Genomic DNA, 17,852 nt, shown 5'->3' with positions numbered 1-17,852 from the left:
TCAGCCGAATGCCATTCGGGATGCTCCGGAGCTTCTCGAGGCACATTCGGGCCCTCTCGGCTCTGCAAGACTGCCCTGTAATCTTAGGTCTCCTTTCGTCGCCTAATCTTGGCACATCCTTTCGTCGCCTAAATGGTAAGAGCGACTTGTACCGATAGTCCCTCGGCAGTTTCCGGAGGTGTTCGGGATAGGCCCGAGTGTGACGCCCTCTGGCGGCGGCCAGCGGTGGGGTGGGGGGGGTGGGGTGGGTAGTGGGCCAGCGCGCGCAGACGCAGTTGCGCGCCGGCGGCCGTTCAGACCGGATGTGGTTGTGGCTGAGGTCAGTTCCGGCGGGTGACGGTGCGGACGGGTCAGGAGCGTAGAGGCGGCGGCAAAATGGCGGCGCCTGAGGAGCGGGATCTAACCCAGGAGCAGACAGAGAAGCTGCTGCAGTTTCAGGTAGCAGCGAGTACTCGGTGCAACAAATGCCACCGCGGGATGGGGAGTAGGCCCCTAGAGGAGTTCAGAACCCTCCTCAGATTGGATTCAGATCCTTCTCAGACCAGCAGGCCGGCCCCCTCCCCCCAGACTCCAGCTGCTCTGATTCCCCCGGCCCCCAAGCCTCTGTTGGACCCTAGCTTTCCAGCCATCGCTGCGGCCAGACCCGCCTCGTCTGTGCCTGTGTGCCCTCAGCGTGTCAGCTTCCCTGGTTTCCCTTAGCGGCGTCAGTCCTCAGCCATCCTTCCCAGCCCGGTTACCGGTCGGACCCTCTCCGCCCAACGAGTCTGTATCTGCTGGAGACGCTTAGTCCCCACCGCGGAGTTGGCGTCAGTTCGGGTCTCGGACAGGAAAACCTCCTGCCACCATCCCATGCCATTTCCACAAACACTCCCACAAACTGGGGCCTCTTGGATACCTCTTGGTTTCGTGTTGGGGGTTCCGGTCGGGGAGGGGGCACCTACACACAGATCTGGTCCCCGCCCTAGAGGTGTGGGAGGACACCAAGTGAAGAAACAATGCAAGATGATAAGTGTCATCAGTGGTCTGTCGGGATTTATTACTTTTGGCTTATTCCTGGATTCCTGTGCTTGACTATGCTTGAGGAGGGCGGTAACTTGCAGGAATGTTATGTTAATACAAGATGTTGTATTAAGAACATTTGCCACTAATCACTTACCCCTGGGCTGGAGAATGGTTGGAGGATACCACTAGGGTGGGTAACCTTGGCACGTTGTTACCAGTTTCCTTATCTCCGAAAAGACTGTCTTAAAAATATCTACCCCCAGGCCAGGCGCGGTGGCTCACGCCTGTAATCCCAGCACTTTGGGAGGCCAAGGCCGGCGGATCACGAGGTCAGGAGTTCGAGACCAGCCTGGCCAATATGGTGAAACCCCATCTCTACTAAAAATACAAATATTAGCCGGGCGTTGTGGTGCACGCCTGTAGTCCCAGCTACTCGGGAGGCTAAGGCAGGAGACTTGCTTGAACCCGGGAAGCGGAGGTTGCAGTGAGCCGACATCGTGCCACCACACTCCAGCCTGGGCAACAAGAGTGAAACTCCGTCTCAAAAAAAAAAAAAAAAAAAAAAAAATCTATCTCCTGAGGATGTTCTGGATATCAAATGGACTTATGGATGTTAGAAGGGCCTTGTAGACTGCAAAATGCCCCCAAATAGTATTTCTGCTATTAATTTGACTTAGGATAGACCTAAAGTTATTGATACACTTATTTCCTTATATAAAATGTGTAAATATTCATTTATTCAACTATATTTATAAAGAACCTTAGTGCGCAGCGCTGCTAGGTAGAATCCCACTTACTATTTCAGATGTAAGTACTTTGTAAACATTTAGCATATAACCTCATTTAATACAACAACCCTATGAGGTTCATACTGTTACAGTCCCTGATTTACAGATCAAGGGTATCAGGACTAAGAAATAAAATGCTTAGGTTACACAGCTAGAAAGTGATGGTGTCGGATTTAAAGCTATGTCCATCTTCCAGAACCCTTCCCAGGCTTCTGACTTCTGTCTTGTGCAACTTATATTTCAGTGTACAGTTGAGTGTGGAATGCAAATGCTGAGAAAATAAATATTTTTTTGGCTAGTTCTCACTTTTTTGCAATTTCCTTGAATAGACTTCACTATAATAAATTTTGAAGTGGTTATTTTTTCCCCTCTTAACTTGAGCAGTGGGTTGGAAGTGTATAAATGGAAAAATGCTGTCATAGATGTAATTGACATTTGATTGGAATTTTTGGTAGAGAAATTGAATTGATGACCCAGCAAATTATTATTAGAGAATGAGTTAAACGGACAACCAGCTTACACTTCCAGGTAGACCACCAATTTCAGAGTGTTGTTTAACTTTGGCAGACCATTTTACCCCTTAGAACTCTTCAGGGGTAAGCCAACATGTGGTTTAAGTGCAATGAAGTAATGTGAGTTATAAATTATGGTATATTTAGTCTCATACTGGAAGAGCATGAATATGAATTTACGATAGCATTTCTGAAGTGAAGTGTATAGGAACCTCCATTTTATCTTCTGTGGAGATCTTTTTTTTGAGACGGAGTTTCGCTCTTGTTGCCCAGGCTGGAGTGCAGTGGCGCGATCTCGGCCCACTGCAACCTCCGCCTTCCGGTTTCAAGCGATTCTCCTGCCTCAGCCTCTCGAGTAGCTGGGACTACAGACACGCGCCACCACATCCAGCAAATTTTTTGTATTTTTAGTAGAGACGGGGTTTCACTATGTTGGCCAGGATGGTCTCGATTTCTTGACCTCGTGATCCGCGCGCCTCGGCTGGGATTACAGGCGTGAGCCGCCGCGCCCGGCCAAAACTGTGGAGATCTTTATTAGAAGAGAGGTGGGTAGCAGGTTCGAGCTGTATTAAGATTGCCTTATGAAATTGGATTTATTGAGGGAAATGCATCTTTCATTTTTCTATTCTATAAGCAATCGCTGGATCAGATTCATTATCCAGATTGCCGTTAAACAAACATTTGTTGAAACTTACTAGATGCCAAGCGTTATACCAAGCTTATTGGTATAATGAAAATTATAGAAAAATATTTTAGGCCGTGTGCGGTGGCTCATGCCTGTCATCCCAGCACTTTGGGAGGCTGAGGCAAGTAGATCACCTGAGGTCAGGAGTTCGAGACCAGCCTGGCCAACATGGCAAAACCCCGTCTTTACTGAAAATACAAAAATTAGCCAGGCATGGTGGTATGTGCCTGTAATCCCTGCTACTAGGAGGGCTGAGGCAGGAGCTCGCTTGAACCCGGGAGGTGGAGGTTGCAGTGAGCCAAGATCGTGCCACTGCACTCCAGCCTGGGCAACAGAGCAGGACTCTGTCTCAAAAAAAAAAAAAATTTAAAAGTAGAGACGGGAGTCTTGTTATGTTGTCCAGGCTGTTCTCAAACTCCTGCCTCAGCCTCTCACAGTGTTGAGATTACAGATGTGAGCCACCACACCTGGCCCCTTAACTCTTTTAAACCTTTTAATATAACAGTGTAAAGGGTTAATCTTGTTCATTTTAATAATGAAGAAACAGGTTCTGAGAGGTCAAATAGCTTTCACAAGTAGTAAGTGGTAGAGATTTAGAAATTTATATCCACAACCATCTTCTGTGTAACTTAATGGAGAAGTCAAGTACACACATGAATAATGGGTATGCGATTGTGTGTGTGTGTGTGTATATATACATACATCGTATATATACATATATGTATGTGTGTGTGTGTGTGTGTGTGTGTATATATATATATATTTTTTTTTTTTTTTTGAGACAGCATATCTCTGTCGCCCAGGCTGAAGTGCAGTGGCGTGATCATAGTTCATTGCAACCTCAAACTTCTGGGCTCAAGTGATCCTCCCACCTCAGCCTCCTAAGTGGCTAGGACTAGAAGTGCCCGGCTAATTTTTGTCTGTTTGTTTTTGAGACGGAGGCTTGCTCTGTCGCCCAGGCTGGGGTGCAGTGGTGCGATCTCGGCTTACTGCAGCCTCCGCCTCCCAGGTTTAAGCTGTTCTCTTGCCTCAGCCTCCTGAGTAGCTGGGATTACAGGCGCCTGCCACCATGCCTGGCTAATTTTTGTATTTTTAGTACAGACGAGGTTTCCCTGTGGTGGCCAGGCTGGTTTCTATCTCCTGACCTCAGGTGATCCACCTGCCTCGGCCTCCCAAAGTGCTCGGATTACAGGCGTGAGCCACTGGACCTGGCCAGCAGGTAACATTTATTAAGTATCTACTATGCCTTAGGCATGGTGTTAATGTATAACTATTATATTTAATCCTTACAGCAGTTTATAAAGTACCATAAGTGATATGTGTAAGGAAACAGATCTATTGATGTATTTACTCAAGGTTATTCAGCTACTAGGTAGTGGAATCCTAGTGGGTCTAGATCTGGACTTGATTGCTGAGTTCTTACCAATATACCTTGCTACTTTGGAAGAGGAATAGAATTTCAACAGCTGTTGGGCAGAATATTCAAAGCTAAAGAAATAGCTTGCACAAAGTAGGGAGATGGGAAAGTGAAGTGTCTGTGGTGAAGAACTGAAGAGTATTGAAAGTGGACAATAAGCCTAGAAAGGTAAATTAAAGCCAGATTTTGGAGGCCTTTCAAAGCTATTCACAATGTTTAAACTTTAATCTGTAGACGAGGGGAGCCATCAAAGGATTTTTCAACTAGGGAGTGACACTAGGTTTCAGGTTTGCTTCACTAACAGTATGGAGTATGTGTTTGGAATCTCCACGGGGTTCAGGACAGAACAGGATGACACTGCTAGGAGTTGGTTCTCAATATGTTTCTTCATTTGGTGTATTGAAATCAGTAAAAGTAAAATATTTTGGAAATCTCAGGTTTCCTGTGTTTCCATTTTTTTGTGATGTTATTTGGTTAGAACTCCCCAAGGCATTTTATTTAATGTCATGTGTCTCAGCCCATTTGATGTCTTCCAGGATTTTTCTACAGTTCTCCACTTCTGTTTATTTTGGAACCAGTTGAATATGAATAACTATTGCAGACAATTGTTTTCAGCTATTTCAGATGGGAAAGAATAAGGACATAGGTTTTAAGGAGAGCTAATGCAGGTATGTGGAAGGTTACTTTTATTGGCGTTCATTTTCCCAAATTTCCAAATATAGCAGACTCTCCTAGTGCCTTGGTTTACTGCCTCTAGGTTGCTGTTTGAACAACTGGAGAAGGATGACATGGACAGAGAGAAGGGGGAACTAAAGGAGTTATGCAGGCCAGCAGAGGAAGAAATGATCCCTTTTCTGCTTGCACAGGAGGAAGAAATTTATGACCCTCATCCTTTTAAATGATAGCCTGAACGCTGGGCTGTAGAATCAAATTTATAACTCATTTTGAAAATCTTTCTTTGGCTGACTATTACCTAAAGGAAAAAAAAAAACACATGGTGCTTTTTGTTCGTGTATTTAAAACAGAACATACAGTGGTCCATTTGAGGGTTTTTTTGCCAGAGAATTTGGCACTGTTGAGAAAACAAGAGCTTTGAAAATCCAGGCAAACATGACTTAACTTTTCAACAGCTTCTGGTGAGTTCTGTGATATTGAACAGGTTCTCACTTCTTAGAACCTCTCATTTTCTATAAAATGGAGATACTGGCCGGGCGCAGTGGCTCACGCCTGTAATCCCAGCACTTTGGGAGGCTGAGGCTGGCAGATCACGAGGTCAGGAGTTCAAGACCAGCCTAGACAACATGGTGAAACCCCATCTCTACTAAAAATACAAAAAAATTAGCTGGGTGTGGTGGCAGGCGCCCATAATCCCACCTACTCGGGAGGCTAAGGCCGGGAGGCTAAGGCCAGGAGGCGAAGGTTGCAGTGATCCGAGACCACACCACTGTACTCCAGCCTGGGCAAGAGCGAGACTCTATCTTAAAAAAAAGGTTGGAGATACTATTATCTAGTTCACAGCATTCTTTTTATTTTTTACTTTAAAAAATCTAGTAGGCTGGGTGCCGTAATCCCAGCACTTTGGGAGGCCGAGGCAGGCAGATCACTTGAGGCCAGGAGTTCGAGACCATCCTGACAAACATGGTGAAACCCCGTATCTACTGAAAATATAAAAATTAGCCAGACATAGTGGCATGCACCTGTAATCCCAGCTACTCGGGAGGCTGAGGCAGGAGAATCACTTGAATTCTGGAGGCGGAGGTTGCAGTGAGCCGAGATCGTGCCACTGCACTCCAAGCCTGGGCAACCGCGTGTGACTCCGTCTCAAAATAAATAAATAAAAATAAAAATACAAAAAAAGTTAGCCAAGTGTGGTGGCACAGGCCTGTAATCCCAGCTACTCAGGAGGCTGAGGCATGGGAATCACTTGAACTCAGGAGGTGGAGGTACCAGTGAGCCACGATCACGCCACTGCACTCTAACCTGGGCAACAGAGCCAGATTCTGTCTGAAAAAAAAATAAAATAAAAAAAAATCTAATAATACATGCTTGTTGGAAGTTAGCAACATACGATTGTATTTTAAAAAATAATCAAATCTTATTTTATTTCCCCATTCTATTTCTAGGTTTGTTGTTTATCTTTGCGTATTTTTGTCTTCTGCATACACAGATCTACAAACGCTTAATGTGGAAGCTCTCTTAACCTTAACCTTCACTTGACTGATTAATTGGAGCAGATATCCTCCTTTTCCTAAACTCTATTCTGTAATATGTTCAAGCATTTCTGCAAACTCTACCCTGTAATACGCTCAAGTGTCTCACCAGTTGAGTTGTACTTCTGACAAGGAGGCAGTTATGTTTGCTCCCAAACTAGTGTGTGCTGGTTATGTTTGTCATGTGCATTTAATTAAACATTACATAAACCTATAAAATACCAGTGCAAAAAGAGTTTTCATTGATATGAAAACTAAATTAAAAGCTTTAAACAGGCTCTGTCTGGGGAAATTGCTAAAAAAAAAAAATTGCTGTTAGTTAGGTGTGGGCAAGTTAACTGTAAATGACAGGGAAAAATCATTGAGATACAACACTGTGCATTTACTGTTTGGCAAGTGTTGAAGGTTGCACTCCACTTAAAGAGATCAAATCAGTATGGGTTATGCTAAAAAGATCCCAGCCTGGGCAACGTGGTGAAACCTCATCTGTACTAAAACTACAACAAAAAAATTAGCTGGTCGTAGTGGCGCATGCCTGTGGGCCTGTGATCCCAGCTACTTGGGAGACTGAGGTGGGAGCATCACCTTAGCCTAGGAGGTGAAGGCTGCAGTGGGCCGTGATTGCACCACTTCCCTCCAGCCCGGGTGACAGAGTGAGACCCTGTCTCAAAAAAAAAAAAAGTGAAAAATAGCCGGGCACAGGGGTGCACACCTGTAATCCCAGCACTTTGGGAGGCCAAGGTGGGCAGATCACCTGAGGCCAGCAGTTTGAAACCAGACTGGCCAACATAGTGAAACCCCATCTCTACTAAAATACAAAAATTAGCCAGATTTGGTGGCGGGTGCCTGTAATCCCAGCTACTCAGGAGGCTGAGGCAGGAGAATCGCTTGAACCTGGGAGGCAGAGGTTGCAGTGAGCCGAGGTCACACCAGTGCACTCCAGCCTGGGTGACAGAGCGAGACTCCCTCTCAAAAAACTAAAAAAAAAACTAAAGAAATTCCAAGGAGTGCCAGTGGATCCATTCCCTAAAGAAAAGGATAGGCTTTTATCAAAAAGTTGTGTTCATGTGAGTACTTTATGTTAAAATGAAATATTTACGTAATGTATAGAATATTTTTATTACTTTGACTTCAGTTAATTGATGAGTTATAGGTCTCATCCTCATTGGGTAAGAGAACTTCTGTCTTTGTCTTATAGAGATATGATTATATTATACTTAACTCTGCATAGCACAGGTAAGTAGTCATGAAGACTGACTGGATTTGTTTGTTTGTTTGTTTGAGACAGAGTTTTGCTCTTGTTGCCCAGGCTGGAGTGCAGTGGTGTGATCTCAGCTTACTGCAGCCCCCACCTCCTGGGTTCAAGCAATTCTCTTGCCTCAGCCTCCTGAGTAGCTGGGATTACAGGTGTGTGCCACCACGCCCAGCTAATTTTTCTATTTTTAGTAGAGATGGGGTTTCACCATGCTGGCCAGGCTGGTCTTGAATTCCTGACCTGAGGTGATCCGCCCACCTCGGCCTCTCAAAGTGCTGGGATTACAGACGTGAGCCACCGTGCCCGGCCCAAAATATATTTTTAAAACTTAAAATGAACAACTCAATTAAAAGGTAGGGAAAAGATCAGAACAGACAACTCACTAAAGAAGATATACAGATGGCATGTAAGCATGTGAAAAGATGCTCAAATCTTTAAGGATTTGAGGTCCTTAAGGAACTGCAAATTAAAACAACAATGAAACAGTAACTCTCCTGAGCTCAAGCAATCTGCCCACCTTGGCCTCCCAAAGTGCTGGAATTACAGGTGTGAGCCACTGCACCCAGCCTCAACTGGAATTTCTGTTCCATTCGTCTTTCCCTATATATGCCAATATTACGCTTAATTATAGAGGCTTATGATATATTTTGATCTGGAGGAACACCCCTGCCTCCACCCCGTTGCTCTTTTTCAGAGTTTTCCTGGATTTTCTTGTTTATTTGCTCCTCTAAAAGAAATTTGTAATCAACTTTTTAAAGTTGAAATTTTATGAAATTTGTAAATGAATTTCAGGGGTTGTAATTGACATCTTTATGTTGCTGAATCTATTCAAGAGCATAGTTATATCTTGGAAAGGTTTTGACATACTTATTCAGTAGTGTTTGCTGGCCTCCCTTTTTTGGGGTACTTCTTTGTTTGACAAGTACAGACACTTATGATCAAGTTGGTTCAAAATGCGTTATTTTTTCAGAGTGGGCTGGGCATTGTTATTGATGAACTCCTCTAAGTATTTAAGAGGAATATTTCTGAAGCTTGCACAGTAGTATACATTCTGATTACTCTGAGTAACAGATTACCTTTACAGCAGATATTCTTTTAGAAGTAGCTCTTTGACTCATTAACGAGTTAATGGGTGCAGCAAAACAACATGGCACATGGATACATATGTAACAAACCTGCACATTGTGCACATGTACCCTAAAACCTAAAGTATAATAAAAAAAAACCTGAAAAAAAAGAATATATTATATATAACCCAATATGGTCAAAATATTATGATTTCAACACAATCAATAAAATTATTAATTCAAAAAAAAAGTAGCTCTTTGAGATGGGTATTGATAAAATTAGTTTTTTTGTTTTGTTTTTTTGAGATGGAGTTTTGCTCATTTCCAGGCTGGAGTGCAATGGCACAACCTCGGCTCACTGCAACCATTGCCTCCCAGGTTGAAGTGATTCTTCTGCCTCAGCTTCCAGAGTTGCTGGGATTATAGGCGCCCACCACCACTTCTGGCTTATTTTTTGTATTTTTAGTAGAGACAAGGTTTCACCATGTTGGGCAGGCTGGTCTCGAACTCTTGACCTCAGGTGATCCACCTGCCACAGCCTCCCAAAGTGCTGTGATCACAGGCGTGAGCCACTGTGCCCGGCCATAAAGGTTAATTTTGTCATTTTTATTTTGGACCATCTGAGGATTATTTCACATATTCAAGGACTCTAGCTGCCATTTCTCCAACATTGTATTTTTGCTTAAAATTAGTATCAAAAATGAAATAGTCATAAAACTGATTATTTGAACCGTTTTCAGGGAGGGGTGTGTGTGTGTGTGTGTGTTTAATACTACTGTTAGTGAGAGTGCCAGAAGTGATGAATAGCAGAAGTCACCGTGAACACTTGAGGGGCCTGTGTGTGGGCCTTGGACTTTTCCACCAAGGAAATTATGAAAACTTTCTCACAGTCCTGGAATAAATTTGAAAGAGAACAATTTTTCTTTTTTTTTTTTTTTTTGAGACGGAGTCTTGCTCTGTCACCCATGCTGGAGTGCAGTGGCACGATCTTGGCTCGCTGCAAGCTCCGCCTCCCGGGTTCATGCCATTCTCCTGCCTCAGCCTCCCGAGTAGCTGGGACTACAGGCGCCCACCAACACGTCTGGCTAATTTTTTGTATTTTTAGTAGAGACGGGGTTTCACCGTGTTAGCCAGGATGGTCTCGATCTCCTGACCTCGTGATCCGCCTGCCTCGGCCTCCCAAAGTGCTGGGATTACAGGCTTGAGCCACCGCGCCTGGCCTAAAGAGAACAATTTTTCATACTAAATCCTGGGGAATATTTTTAAATGTGTGTTTGTAAATTCTTATTGGAGTTAAAGTCACCAAAAGCCACAGTCCTTAGTTAACCCTCTTGTCATATGCATTGCCACTGCCTTAGTTTACACTTCATTTCTCCTCTGGACTAAACTTTTATAACTGGTACCCCACATTTAAAGTCTTTTCAATTCAGCCTTCTTACTTTTTCCAGAATATTTCTATTCTTTCTCCTCTTCTCTTCTCTTCTCTTCTCTTCTCACTCCTCTTCTCTCTTCTCTTCCTAGACAGAGTATCTGTCGCCCAGGCTGGAGTGCAATTGTGCATTCTTGGCTCACTGCAGCCTCCGCCTGCTGGGCTCAAGCAATCTTCCCACTTCCCTCTCTCACGTAGCTGGGAGCACAGGCACGTGCCACCACGCCCAGCTAATTTTTGTATTTTTAGTAGAGATGGGGTTTCGCCATGTTGGCCAGGCTGGTATTGAACTCCTGGCCTTAAGTGATCCACCTGCCTTGGCCTTACAAAGTACTGGGATTACAGGCGTGAGCCACCATGTCCAGCCTCAGAATAATATTTTTCTTTTTCTTTTTCTTTTTCTTTTTTTTTTTTTTTTTTTTTTTTTTTGAGACGGAGTCTCGCTCTGTCGCCCAGGCTGGAGTGCAGTGGCGCAATCTCGGCTCACTGCAAGCTCCGCCTCCCGGGTTCACACCATTCTCCTGCCTCAGCCTCTCCGAGTAGCTGGGACTACAGGCGCCTGCCACCACGCCCGGCTAATTTTTTTTTTTGTATTTTTAGTAGAGACGGGGTTTCACCGTGGTCTCGATCTCCTGACCTCGTGATCCGCCCGCCTCGGCCTCCCAAAGTGCTGGGATTACAAGCGTGAGCCACCGCGCCCGGCTTTTCTTTTTCTTTCTTTCTTTTTTTTTTTTTTTGAGACAGAGTCTCACTCTCTTGCCCAGGCTGGAGTACGGTGGCTCGATCTCGGCTCACTGCAACCTCCACCTCCCAAGTTCAAGCGATTGTCCTGCCTCAGCTTCCCGAGTAGCTGGGATTACAGGCACGTGCCACCACGCGCAGCTAATTTTTGTAATTTTTAAGTAGAGACAGGATTTCACCATGTTTCCCAGGCTGGTCTCGAACTCCTGACCTCGTGATCCACCCACCTTGGCCTTCCAAAGTGCTGGGATTACAGCATAAGCCACCGTGCGTGGCCCAGAACAGTATTTCTAACAAAAATAATTGGAGTGGCATTGATTAGAGCAGCATAAAATTTTTCTTTGTACCTCATGGTCTGACTTCACTGTCAAACCTTACATTTTTACCCTTTCTATTTCTATTCCAGTGATACTTTTTAATTTCCCTAACATATTATTCCTTCTCATGCCTCCGTACTTGCTCTTCCCTTGTCCTGAAATTTCTCCTTCCACTAGTTTTCAGCTCAGAACCTTGATTTCTTCCTTGATAAGTTCCCTGAAGGACTTAAGGATTTGTTTACTGGTGTGTTGTAATTGTCATAATAATAAAATAATTTACATGTCTTTTAACTCCACAGAGTTTTGGGGGGTTCAAACTGATTTCTTTGTTTTGTGCTTGCTGCATGATAGATGCTCAATTAATATTTGTTCAATGAATAATTCACCAGAAATCTCAATCCCAAAGAGTTTTTTGTTGTATTCTTTTTTCTCTCTCTCTCTGTTAAAGCAATTCCAACATCATTAAGTATCCTATTTTTAGAAGAAAGAAGAAAGCCAAAATTCCAGTTAACCTTTTTTTTTTTTTTTTTTCTTTTTTTTGAGATAGGGTCTTACTCTGTCGCCCAGGCTGGAGTGCAGTGGCTCATTCATGGTTCACTGCAGCTCCAACCTCCTGGGCTCAGGCACTCCTCCCACCTCAGCCTCCCAAGTAGCTCGAAATACAGGCCCATGCCACCACACCCAGCTAATTTTTTTATTTTTATTTTTGGTAGAGACATGGTCTCCTTATGTTGTCGAGGCTGGTCTCAAACTCCTGGGCTCAAGCGATCTGCCTGCCTCAGCTCCTTTTTTATTTTTTTCGTTTTTTGAGCATTGACAGTTAACCATATTCTCATCTTTGCAGCAATGTAGGGGAAGGAGGTCTATATTAGGAACTTGGCAATTTGAGATCTCTGACAGTTACTTAATCCTTCCAGGCCTCAGTTTCTGTATCTGCAGAATGACATAGATATTTGTGTGGGTGCAGGTGTGGTTGTTTTGTTTTTTCTTTCAACTTTCATTTTAGATAAGGGGGTACATGTGCAGGTTTGATACATGAGTAAATTATTTGTTGCTGGGATTTGTTGTATGAATGATCCCATCGCCCAGATTGTAAGCATAGTATCCAACAGTTAAATTTTTCGACACTTGTCCCCCTCCCACTCTACCCCATCTAGTAGTCCTCAGTGTCTATTGTTCTCATCTTTGTGTCCATGCGTATCACTGTTTAGCTCCTACTTACAAGTAAGAATGTGGTATTTGGTTTTTTGGTTCTGCATTAATTTGCTTAGGATGACGGCCTCCAGCTACATCCATATTGCTGCAAAGGATGTGATTTTGTTCTTTTTTATGAGTGCGTGGTATTCTATACTGTATATGTACCACATTTTCTTTATCAGATCACTGTTGATGGGCATCTAGGTTGATTCCATGTCTTTGCTATCATGAATAATGCTGTGATCAACATATGAGCGTGTGTCTTTTTGGTAGAACGAGTTATTTTCCTTTGCGTGTATACCCATTAATGGGATTGTTGGGTCAAATGATAGTTCTGTTTTTTTTTTTTAAGTTCTCTGAGAAATCTCCAGACTGCTTTCCACAGTGGCTGAACTAACTTACATTCCCACCAATGTTGTATAGCATTCGTTTTTCTCTGTGGCCTTGCCAATATCTAGTTATTTTTTGACTTTTTAGTAATAGCCATTCTGACTGGTACAAAATGGTAACTCATTGTGATTTTGATTTGCATTTCTCTAATGATCGGTGATATTGACTATTTTTGGCCGTGTGTGTGTGTGTGTGTGTGTGTGTGTGTATTTTTTTTTTTCCTTAGGGTCTCACTTCGTTGCCCGGGCTAGAGTGTAGTGGCATGATCTCAGCTCACTGCAGCCTCCACCTCCTGGCCCTGTAAATGTCTTCTTTTGAGAAGTGTCTGAGGCGGGTGTGATGGCTCACGCCTGTAATCCCAGCACTTTGGGAGGCTGAGGCAGTGGATCACTTGAGCTTAGGAGTTTGAGACCAGCCTGGGCAACATGGCAAGACCCCAACTGTACCAGAAATCCAAAAGATTTACCAGGCATGGTGGTGTGGGCCTGTGGTCCCAGCTACTTGGGAGGCTGAGGTGGGAGGATCACTTGAACCTGGGAGATGGAGGTTGCAATGAGCCAAGCAAGATGGTGCCACTGCACTCCAACCTGTCTGACAGAGTGAGACCTTTGTCTCAAAAAAAGAAAGAAGTGTCTGTTCATGTACTTTTGCACCCACCTCCCTTTTTTCTTTTCTTTTCTTTTCTTTTTTTTTTAGACTATGTTTTATTCTGTCACCTAGGCTGGAGTGCAGTGATGCCATCTTGGCTCACTGCAACCTTTGCCTCCCGGGTTCAAGCGATGTCTCTTGCCTCAGCTTCCTGAGTAGCTGGGATTACAGGCGCATACCACCATGCCCAGCTAATTTTTGTATTTTTAGTAGAGACAGGGTTTCACTGTGTTGTCCAGGCTGGTCTCGAACTCCTGACCTCAAGCAGTCCACCCACCTCGGCCTCCCAAGGTGCTGGGATTACAGGTGTGAGCCACCGCACCCAGCTTTTTTTTTCTTTTTTTTTTGAGACAGGTTCTTGCTGTCTCTCTCAAGCTAAAGTATAGTAATGTGATGATAGCTCACTGTGGCCTCAGAGTCCCAGCTCAAGTGATCCTCCCACTTCAGCCTCCAGAGGAGCTGGGACTACAAGTGTACACCACCACACTGGGCTAATTTTTTTATTTTTATTTTTTTTAGAGATAGGGTCTTGCTATGTTGCCCAGCCTGGTCTTGAACTTCTGATTTCAAGTGATCCTCCCACCTTGGCCTCCCCAAGTGATGAGGTTACTGGTATGAGCCACTCCGCCTGGCTTTTGCCAGTTTTTTTAAATGGGGTTATTATTATTATTATTATTTGCTTGTTGAATTGTTTCTCATATATTCCGGATATTAGGCCTTTGTCAGATTCACAGTTTGCAAAGATTTTCTCCCATTTTGTCTGTTTACTCTGTTGATAGTTTCTTTCGCTGTGTAGAAGCTCTTCAGTTTAATTAGGTCCCACTTTCCAATTTTTGTTTTTGTTGCAAATGTTTTTGGGGACTTAGTCATAAATTCTTTGCCAAAACCGATGTCCAGAATGATCCTACTAGGTTTTCTTGTAGGATTTTTATAGTTTTAGGTCTTACATTTAATGACTAATATTTTAAACTTTACTGGGGTGTTATAAGAAAGGATCAGAAAAGCTAGGTGTGGTGGCTCATGCCTGTGGTCCCAGCACTTTATGAGACTGAGGTGGGAGGATCGCCTGAGGTTGGGAATTCGAGACCAGCCTGGCCAACAGGGTGAAACCCCATCTCTACTAAAAATACAAAATCAGCCGGGCATGGTGGCAGGCGCCTGTGGTCCCAGCTACTCGAGAGGCTGAGGCAGGAGAATCGCTTGAACCCAAGAGACAGAGGTTGCAGTGAACCGAGATCGCACCATTGCACTCCAGCCTGGGTGACAGAGTGATATTCTGTCTCCAAACAAAACAAGAAAAAAGAGTGGATCAGAAAACACATACTATAGTGCTTGGTTAATTGATGTTTAATAGGCTACACGCCGTGTCTCACGCCTATAATCTCAGCACTTTGGGAGGCCGCGGCAGGCGGATCATGAGGTCAAGAGATCGAGACCATCCTGGCCCACGTGGTGAAACCCCATCTCTACTAAAAATACAAAAATTAGCCGGGCATGGTGGCGCATGTCTGTAGTCCCAGCCACTTGGGAGGCTGAGGCAGGAGAATCACTTGAACCCAGGAGGCGGAGGTTGCAGTGAACCAAGATTGCGCCACTGCACTCCAACCTAACGACAGAGCAAGACTCCGTCTCAAAAAAATAAAATAAAATAGATGTTTAATAAATAGTTGAATCTAAATCCTAGAGCATCCTCTCGTGTCAAGTTTTAAGATTGAAAAGTGATAAATTTTTAACATTTTGTGACTTGACATTAAATTTTGCTAATATATACACATCTTATGCATGTGAAATTCTAGGGGTGTGATTTCAAGCTATTTTGAAACATAATGGCAGAATTTGTCAGCCTAGAAGGGATGAGGGATGGGCAGGGGACAGGCAAGGTCAAATTACTAGATTATTTTTGGAGGACCAATAAAGTTTGCTTCCCTATAATGTTTTTCACAAAGAGGATAACAGAAATACCTTCATTTCTCTTGAAACAACGTTTCTGCTTGAATCTGAGCGGTAAAGTCACATTTAGGAAAGGTTGAATATAGCCAACATACTTTTTGTTTGTGTTTGTTTTAGTGGAATTAAGTCTGTTAAGTGAAAGAATCAATACTAGAATAGGAATTAATGGGGGCCGGGCCTGGTGGCTCATGCCTGTAATCCCAGCACTTTGGGAGGCTGAGGTGGGTGGATCACCTGAGGTCAGGAATTTGAGACCTGCCTGGCCAGCATGGCGAAACCCCATCTCTACTAAGAATAAAAAAAAAATTAGCCAGGCATAGTGGCAGACTCCTATAATCGAGAGGGTGAAACAGGAGAATCACTTGAACCTGGGAGGCAGAGGTTGCAGTGAGTCAAGAGGGTATCACTGCACTCCAGCCTGGGCAACAGAGTGAGACTCCATCTCAAAAAGGAATTAATGAAAGATAATTTATTTGGCCCCAAAATTAATTGTATTACTTCAGAACCTTTTAAGCTAGTTCAGACTCATCTCACAGTGCTTTACAAATGTCTCCTTAATGTGTCCTTCATGTTTCTTTTTTTTCCTCACTCAGATTCTGGAAGACCTCATGTTTCTCAATAGTAACAATAGCTAACCTGTTTTAATCTGCACAACCCAAGGAATTAAGCACTATTTTTATTTACATTTTACCAATGAGGAAGCTAAACCTAAGAAAGATGCCTGAGGTTACCAAGCTAGTGCATGGTAGAATTAGAGTAAAGAGTTATTGCTTGTTTTTTTGTTTTTTGTTTTTAATTTTTCTTTTTTTTTTTTTTTTCTTGAGACAGAGTCTTGCTCTGTTTCCCAGGCTGGAGTGCAGTGACGTGATCTTGGCTCACTGCAACCTCCGCCTCCCGGGTTTGAGTGATTCTCCTGCCTCAGCCTCCCATGTAGCTAGGATTATAGGTGCTCACCACCACACCTGGCTAATTTTTGTAGTTTTAGTAGAGACGGGGTTTCACCATGTTGGCCAGGCTGATCTCGAACTCATGACCTCAAGTGATCTGCCTGCCTCAGCCTCCCATAGTGCTGAGATTACAGGCGTGAGCCACTGCGCCCGGCCTTAAATTTTTCTATTGCTGCTGCACAAATTAAAATTGCTTGTGTCTCTAACTTTCCAACAAAGCTCAGCCACTTCTTCCACTTATTCTTTTTTTTGTAGAGACAGGGTCTCACCATGTTTCCCAGGCTGGGCGCAAACCCCTGTCCTTAAGGCCTCCTGCCTTGGCCTCCCAAAGTGTTGGGATTACAGGTGTGAACTGCCACGCCCAGCCCCCACCTATTTTAATTGCTTGGATAAAGAATATTGTGGGGGGTTTTTTTGGAAATGTTTATTCATGTAGTATTTATGTATATTTGAATATTTATACAGTAAACATCCACACTTGTGTAATGCCATTTGAGTCTGATCAGTTATCAAATATTTGAGAATCTATTATTTAAGATTAAGATATGGTTATATCTTGATTTGCACAGACCATTTGGTTCCACTCCTGGTGTTTCCAGGCTGATTCTTTTTTTTTTTTTGAGACAGGGTCTTGCTCTGTCACCTGGGCTGGAGTACAGTGGCACAACCATAGCTCACTGTAGCCTCGACCTCCCGGGCTCAAGTGACCCTCCCACATCAGCCTCCCAAGTAGCTGGGACTACATGCATGTACCACCATGCCCAACTAATGTTTTTATTTTCTGTAGAGATGGGTCTCACTGTGTTGCCAGGCTGCCAAACTGATTCTAAGTGAAAATTCTTCAAGGGATATTAGTATTTTTTTTAAAAGACCTTCCCTTATGTGAAGTTATGAGATTAAATTTTCTTTTTTTCTAGAAGCAGAACCTTTCAAAGCCTTTACAAGATTATATTGCAAATTCCTAAAAGGGGTATTTGAAAAGAGGTATTTGATATGCACCTTTTTTTTTTTTTTTTTTTTTTTGAGACAGTCTCACTCTATCGCTCTGGCTAGAGTGCAGTGGTATGATCTCAGCTCACTGCAACCTCCGCCTTCCAGGCTCAAGTGATTCTCTTGCCTCAGCCTCCTGAGTAGCTGGGATTACAGGCATGTGCCACCACCATGCCCAGCTAATTTTTGTATTTTTAGTAGAGACAGGGTTTCACCATGTTGGCCAGGCTGGTCTTGAATTTCTGACCTCAAGTGGTCTGCCTGCTTCAGCCTCCCAAAGTGCTGGGATTACAGGCTTGAGCCACGG

At 43.7% G+C, this 17,852-nt stretch overlaps 1 protein-coding gene across 1 annotated transcript in view; it reads left to right on the top strand.

Annotated features, from left to right (window-relative positions):
* The first annotated feature begins 273 nt into the window (after window positions 1-273).
* Window positions 274-17,852, top strand: part of FAF2 (Fas associated factor family member 2) — a 63,967-nt gene continuing 46,388 nt past the window's right edge. The window contains exon 1 of the mRNA XM_030808550.1: window positions 274-438. Within this exon, the coding sequence (XP_030664410.1) occupies window positions 376-438 (63 nt within the window). The 5' untranslated portion in view covers window positions 274-375. The remainder of the gene's footprint in view (window positions 439-17,852) is intronic.

Source organism: Nomascus leucogenys, unplaced genomic scaffold (genome assembly GCF_006542625.1).
Source record: "Nomascus leucogenys isolate Asia unplaced genomic scaffold, Asia_NLE_v1 Super-Scaffold_3019, whole genome shotgun sequence".
In the NCBI taxonomy this organism is placed as follows: domain Eukaryota; kingdom Metazoa; phylum Chordata; class Mammalia; order Primates; family Hylobatidae; genus Nomascus; species Nomascus leucogenys.
The sequence above is the reverse complement of the archived record's forward strand: the minus strand, read 5'-3'. Positions and strand labels throughout refer to the sequence as shown.